At 40.9% G+C, this 7,120-nt stretch overlaps 1 protein-coding gene across 10 annotated transcripts in view; it reads left to right on the plus strand.

Moving 5' to 3' along the window:
- FUBP3 (far upstream element binding protein 3) overlaps window positions 1-7,120 on the plus strand; it is a 52,658-nt gene that overhangs the window by 524 nt on the left and 45,014 nt on the right. For 9 of the 10 annotated variants that reach the window (XM_019510682.1, XM_019510673.1, XM_019510679.1 and 6 more), the window contains exon 2: window positions 6,599-6,704. In XM_019510682.1, coding sequence (XP_019366227.1) covers window positions 6,599-6,704 — 106 coding nt within the window. Of the gene's footprint in view, window positions 1-5,177; window positions 5,276-6,598; window positions 6,705-7,120 lie in introns of all 10 variants that reach the window. The other variant, XM_019510674.1, reaches the window with a different exon arrangement.

The following is a 7,120-nucleotide window of genomic DNA, read 5'->3' on the forward strand; positions in this document are numbered from 1 at the left end:
GGGGGGGGGTGAAGTGGCTGGAAAGGGGCCAGACGGGCCCTTGGGTGGGAGCTTTGGGGAGGAATATTTCACCTGGACCGTGCCTAGGTCTGGACTGGACTGGATGTGCTGTTGAGAAACAACCCCCCATGTGTATCCAGAGCAAGACTTGGAAGTAAGGGCAGACCCTGCACTTCTCCACCTGTGTGGATCCAGTCCCGTAGGAAGAGGTGGAAGGGTCCCTTGTTGGGCAAGTGCACGCAGCAGCTCCCTGGTCTCAAATTGGGCCAAGCCCAGCAGCAGCCCCCCAGTCTCAAATTGGGCCCAGCCCGGCAGCCCTTGCACGCCCCTTGTGCGATTCTAACATTGGGCACTGCCTGGCTGAGCAAGGAGCTGCGGAAATCTGGCGCCCCAGGTATCTTTGTGTGGCGGGGTTTGGAAACCTTTTGCAGCCTGGAGATTGCAGTTTGTGAAAAGTTCTTTCAAAGAGAAGGAATCGCCGCCTCACCAGTTGGCTGCTTGCGCAGAATTTGTTGCTGTGTATTCGTTGCCTTTCTGGTTCCAGATTTCTCATCAATTTTAAATGTGGCTTGTGCAAAGCTAGAATAAAATGGTGGTTCCTATTTGCATCCCAACAGGATGTGACATGTGTGACTCACGGGAGCAAATCTTGGTTGAAGACTTTCTGGCTTTTCTGTTGCTTTCCAACATAATTGTAGCAGTGGGGAACACAATCTCCTCTGTCATCCTAGTGAAATGGAGTGGCTTCCCATTGCTTCTGGCTCAGTCATAAGCCAACCTGGGTAGCAAGTTTTTATTTTGTTTTTCAGGAAATTATACAAAGTCACTGGCTGGTGTGCATGAAGACATGATCCAGTTCTTTCAGAAAGGCAAAAATGTATCATCTGTTATTTACTGCTTGTTGCTTGATGATCCAAAGCCGCCTTTCTTATTCATACATTGCAAGAGGCAGTTCTCTCCTCAACAGTGTCATAGACAGGACTGCAAATTATGTTTTTCAGTGGCTGTCAAAGCTTCATGGCCTTGATTACCTGCTTACGTTTAATAATCTCTGGATAATAGGAAAACATTTGATGCCATTGTACTAGAAAATATTGTAGTCGTGTGTATGTCTTCGTTTGGACCTCTGCTATTAAAAGCTTCTAGTTGCAAAAATTGCATTTTGAACACCTCCCTCAGAGTACTTTCTGCCAGTGCTGGTGGACTTTGTAACTTGGACAACCTGCTCAGGTAGAAGAAAAACTTCCATTATTTACTGACCAATTGCACTTTGTTGAAGGGGAATTGGAAATGCTGTACAGCAGTGGGAACACACTGATGTGCTCTGAAATGTGCTCTTCACTGGATCACAAATGAGTTCAAAGGAAAGGCAGAACAGCCATGACAGTATCAGACTGTAATAGTGCTAACTGAAAGATGACTGTTAATCTTCTCTATGGCTGAATTCTTTTATGTATGGGGCACACTAATATTGTTCTGTAAACAGAGAAACAAGGTGTTAAATTTACCCTAAGTAGGCCCCTCTCATTTAATTCTATTTATTTTTTCTTTATGTTTCTTATAATGAAATAATTGTTTGTTTCCGTTAGCCCAGAATATGCCAAATTAGCCTGCAGTGGAAGCCACTAAGATCAAATCAGGTGTCGTACAGTAGTAACCTTTGGATATCTTTTTCACTGAAAAAGAGGCATCTCTTTGATAAATGTGGACTGTCATGACTTTTAGTAGTTCAGTGCTCTACCTTATTATAGAATGACTTGACGGTGCCTAGCTTAGCAACTTTACATTTGGAAGGGTGGGGGAGGCCTGAGGGGGCTGGTTCTGGACCAAACACATGAGCTTGATCTAAAGATATACTTAAGTAATTGAATATACTTGGGTAATTGAATAAAGCAGTCTGAGTCCTATTCAGGTATGATGTCATTGTCACTGATGACCTCTCCATGTCTGATGAGATGCTCTTAATCCTTGATGTTCAGATGTGTTTCTCAAATCCAACCATTGCAGTTAACACTTCTGGTAATCAGTAAAGGCCATGAATTGAGTAGTTTGTAGAAAGAAGCATCTCCCCTCCTGTTTCTTGAATTGGTGACCAGGGTTATGGATGAAGCTGGGAGTGTGCACTTGTTTGTTTTTTCCTTTGGGTCTGTGCTTCCTTTTAAGGGGAAAAAAAAAAGATGTAAGGCTAGAACTGTTGCATGTGTTTTGATTTCTTGGTTAATGGTTCAAACATCCCTGTTTTGTAGTTGTTCAAACTAGTTTGGAGCTTTACCTACATTTAGGATTACTAATATCAATTTAGAGGGAGTTTATTTCTCCTCTTGTGAGCACCCTAGTATTTTAAACCTCAGTTACACCATACAGTGTTTTGAGCACTTAAATTATTCAGGGCAGTACACTTAACTGGATGACCAGGCACAGAAACTCCTTGCTTGAAGACATTGTGAAGAGAGTTGACAACCACAGCAAGCAGTTAGTAGGATGCTTCAAAGAAATGACTCATTCTTGCTTTTTTTTTTTTTATATTTGTACTGGGTTGACTAATTAACAGTGCTTTAAATTTCTGACACAAACCCACTAAACCAAAAAACATTTCTCAAAGGGATGCAGCAGCTTTGAGAGAGACATTCCCACTCTACTTCAGATGAGTAGATCAGCTGACATATATGCTGTAGCTGGCCTGTGACATAAAGCTGCTGTTGCCTAGCATTGTGTGTTCAGGGGTATGAGGATGTGTACATTCTTCTTATAAATAATGTAACTTGTACTTGTTTTGTTTTGGCAAAATTGGATTCCTGCTAGACTGGTCTTAAGAACCTTTTGCCAGTGGTATCTTGAGTCCTACTGAGCGATGTTTTTGCCACCCCTCCTTGGCAGTCTTACCTTCTAAGGTATCATACCAACTGTAAAGTGTTGCTCTCTGCTCTACACATAGGTTGCTTACTGTAAAATGACTTGCCCTATAAGATTTCATCATCAATCTGAAAAACTTCCTAGACCCTAGTCAGAGACATAAGCTTATTGTACAGGAGAAGAGATGGAAGGCAAAGGTAAAGGATCTTTTAGAGGTGTCTAGGGTCAGTGGCATGTGCATCCAGTGCTGTCAACTTTGCTGCTGAGAAGGAGAGGAGGCTGGGAAGTTTATCATGGTGTCATTGTGGAGCGTGCTTAGAAGGTTCATGTTCAGTATCCAGTTCTGACTTACAGATGTCTTTAAGAACAAATTTAAGGGAAGGCTTTTCTAGTCTGCATCTTCTCCTTAATTTCCTTTGGATTCTCTTTCAGTCGATTAAATTAACTGTTGATCTTTTCTATTGTATCTAGTTTTCCTAAATAATTAATACAATATGAAAGGTGCATGATTCTGCATGTCTTTTCCCTCTCCGCTGGGTTCTGGACAGTGTCTGAGAAGAGGATGCAGATCATGTTAACTTTCAGTGTTCTGCCTCAAACACATGAACATCGGCAGAGACACTAGCCGTTTGGAGATTCAGGGTGACTGTGCTTCTCTAGTTTACAATCTGTTAGCACCTGTAAGGTTTTCTTCCTTGTAGAATAGATTCTATGGAAATTGGTCTAGGCCCTACTGTTCTTGTTTTGGAAAACTTTCCATTTCTAAACCCATTGAAAGGCTTGAACTACGCTATGAAAAAAGAAAGGTGTGCCCTAAGGATACATGGACAGCATTCTGAAATGAATTGGATCCTTTGCCAGACTAACTGCTAGCAAAATTACCATAAAAATAAAGATTGCTTTTAATCTTCATTGTAAACAGTAAAGCACATCTAGCTGACAAGGCATTGATCAAATTTCCATGCCATGAGCTGTTCAATAGCAATTCAGAACCTTCTCCTCTTTTTCCCCCCTCACCCCGCAAAAGGGACATTCGACCAAAATAACTTTTACTTCAGTGATATTTCTACAACACGTTTTAGGGCTACATAAATTAAAGGCGATATTGGGGGGGGGTGTTGTTTTTTTTTCCCAGGGGAAGGAAGAATAACGTCCAGCGGGTTAAAGCACTAGCCAGCAGTACATTACTCAAGGTCATTTCAGTCAGATAAGAGCTAGGGCTGCTTACTTTTGTTAATATGTCCTAGCTTTAGCCTGCCTTAGTTATCTTCCTGCAGAACCTGTAGTAATAAGTGGGGTTACTTTTGATATTTCAGCCTCCAAAATTGAAACATAATGTAACCCCCAGTGTCTATTTTAACAGTTTATATTAACTTTGACTTTACCATTTTCTGGGTTTTTTCCCTGTTGTAAGGAACTGTTTGCTGGTCACTGAGGCTGTCGAGAGAAGGCTGCGCTTTACAGTTTTCATAAGTGCTGACCCATTTGAAATTGCACCTTGTGAAATGCAGCAACCTCTTTGAATTGTATTCTAGGACTTGTGTTCGGTAGAAGTTAGAGTGCAGTAAACTCAGCTGTGAATTCACTGTCTCTTGGTTACTCCACACTAATTCTGCATGTACATACTAATTGGGCTTGTACTCTGTAAAATCATGCTGGCCTTACTGTTCTCTAAGTCCCTTGCTGCCAAGTCACCCCCTCCCCTTCCACCCTTGCACTCTTAGTAAGGTGCATGGAAAATGACCCAGGGTAGCCCCAGGTGGAGTTGATTTGGAAATGACTGTTTAAAGAAGAAAATTTGTGAACTGTGGCAATTGAAAACGAAAACAATCACATTCCTGTTAATGTAGGAGACCAGTTTGCAATGCCAGTGTTAAATCCAGTAGTCAAGAACATGTTGCAGTATGTTGTGGCTGACAATTTAGGCAGGTCGGTGGGTTGTGAATTACCTTAGAAGAGCTACTAGTAGATGTTACAAATAGGTGTTTAATTTTGTTTCATTATCAGGTGGTCAGGAAACATTTTGCTGTCTTTGCAATGTGGGTCAGTTTAATGAAGCTATAGTGCTGCTAGAGAGATCAGGTGGAAGGAGGGCCAGAAATACAGCATGGTGTAGAATACAACCAAACATACAAGAAGGCACCTGGAACCCGTTGTGGGTAGTGGTGTGTGGACACGTGGTGACAACATATTAATGTGACCCCATAATTGTATTTACATGAAGCTTATGGTTTTGTGTCACACAAATAAATAAGAGTGATGTCCCAGGCCCTCTGTATAGCTGCAGCATTATGTAGAGCTACATTATTTCATAATTATTACAGCATTCATCTCAGGCAGCTGAATGGATTCTGGGAGAATTGTAGCCCCTGGAGCAATCCTATCCCCAGTTGTGCACCCCAAGCCTGTCAGAATCCTACAGGTAAGAGAGAAGTTGCATCTTGTCTTTCAGGACCTGGCATCTCTGATACCCTTAGCCTTTTTAAGGGGGTCGGGTACAGTGGAGTTGAGTTGGGAAGAAAAGTAAAAGTTAAGACCACTTTCATACATCAGGAATGAAAGAAACAAGGTTTCCTTCTTTTAAGGCAAATGAAAAGCAGTGTCCCCAAACTGTTATGGAATCAGTGTAGATTGATGCAGATAGTTTCTTTACTTACCTGTGGCCCTGAATTTTGAATGGTTGTTTTTACCTTCGCAGCAACTGTAGATGTATGTGCCAGTGGGTGTTGGAAAACCTGCGTTTTAGGAACGCCTTTAGTTGTATTTCTTTTTCTTTCATTATGAAGAACAGCTGTATAACAAAGTCTTTTAAATTTGTCTGTGTTGCTTATTCTGTGCCAATTTACTAATTTGGATAAGTTCTTACAGATTCAGAACATTAATAATAATTCAGAACATTATTAATGTTCTGAATCTGTAAGAATAGGTTCCTGTGGAACTGTTTGCTGGAGGGTTTAGTTTAGAGGAAGAATGAATAGAAAAGGAAATTCAGACTCTTAATACAGATCCCATTCAAGGATTTTTTCAGTGGAAAAGGAATAGAATTGAACAGAATAAGACCTGCTTCTAAAGCCTTCCACAGCTTTGCATGAGGCTTAATTTCTTTATGCTGCTTTTTCTTTACTAACAAAAATATTTTAAGCCCCAGGATTGTTGCTTATATTAAGTGCTATACTGTGTCTATGTGCATTTGAATTAGTTACCTGGCCCCCTCCACTGTGGTGCCGGACATCTCATTTTTAATGTGAAGGTTTTGTCAGTATCCAGGAGAAGTCTGGAAGTGCTGTTATTCCCCTTTTAGAGGTTGGAAACTGATTCAAAGATATACTTAATCATAGTCATTGGGGTGCCTGTGCAAAGCAAGAAATTTAAGCCTAAGTCTCAAGCTAGCTCTCTGACTGCTAGGTAAACCATTTCCCAGGCACTGTTTATCACATCCTAGGGCATGGAAGTTGAATTCATGTTTATGTCTTGGCTGTGCAAACAAAGCTGGGCAAATGTGAGCTTATGCAAATAGAAATATCAGAAGTAAGTAGAAAATGTTAAGTTGCAAAGTAAATTGCTGCTTTTTCAACTTAGCTGTATTGTAAAAGCCCCTCCTTTAAGTATTAGCTGTAAGGTGAAACAATAACGGGAGCTGATGCTCCACTGGAAAGTTAAGGCAAGTGACTCTGGCTTCTGTGGCTGAAATGTTAGGTGTGTTCATCTTTAGTTTTAATTAAAAAAATATAATCTTCTTCAATAGATTGCTGCTAAAATTGGAGATATTCCTCACTTGAATAATTCCACGCCACTGGTGGACCCCTCAGTGTACGGTTATGGAGTACAGAAACGGCCCTTGGATGATGGAGGTAAGCTGGCTTTTCTTTTTTTTTTTTTTTGACACTAGCTATTCAGTAAAGAGCCTTATGATGTAACTTTCTGAAACACTTGTGAACATGGAAGTGCAAGGTCAATGGGTCTAGAGATTATGCACGATAATTCCTGGGCTGTTTTATTTTTGCTCAGATAACGCAGCCCTCGCATTGTCAAATTTGTTAATAAAGTGATGAAATTCTCTAAGGAATGTTATCAGTTCAGCTAAGTTAGAGATATTCAGGTATGACTTTAAGCACAGGTTTTGTGGTAGCTTGTAGAGACCTTGACCACAGATTTTAGCACCTCATTATACTTGATACTGTACACACATACTAAAAAGACAGCTCCTACCTGAAGGATTTTACAGTTTAACAAAATGGGAGGTAGGTTCTGCAGATGGGCGGGGGGG

The sequence above is a fragment of the Gavialis gangeticus genome, unplaced genomic scaffold (genome assembly GCF_001723915.1).
Source record: "Gavialis gangeticus isolate Ggan-Ray unplaced genomic scaffold, GavGan_comp1, whole genome shotgun sequence".
NCBI classification, from domain to species: Eukaryota; Metazoa; Chordata; order Crocodylia; family Gavialidae; genus Gavialis; species Gavialis gangeticus.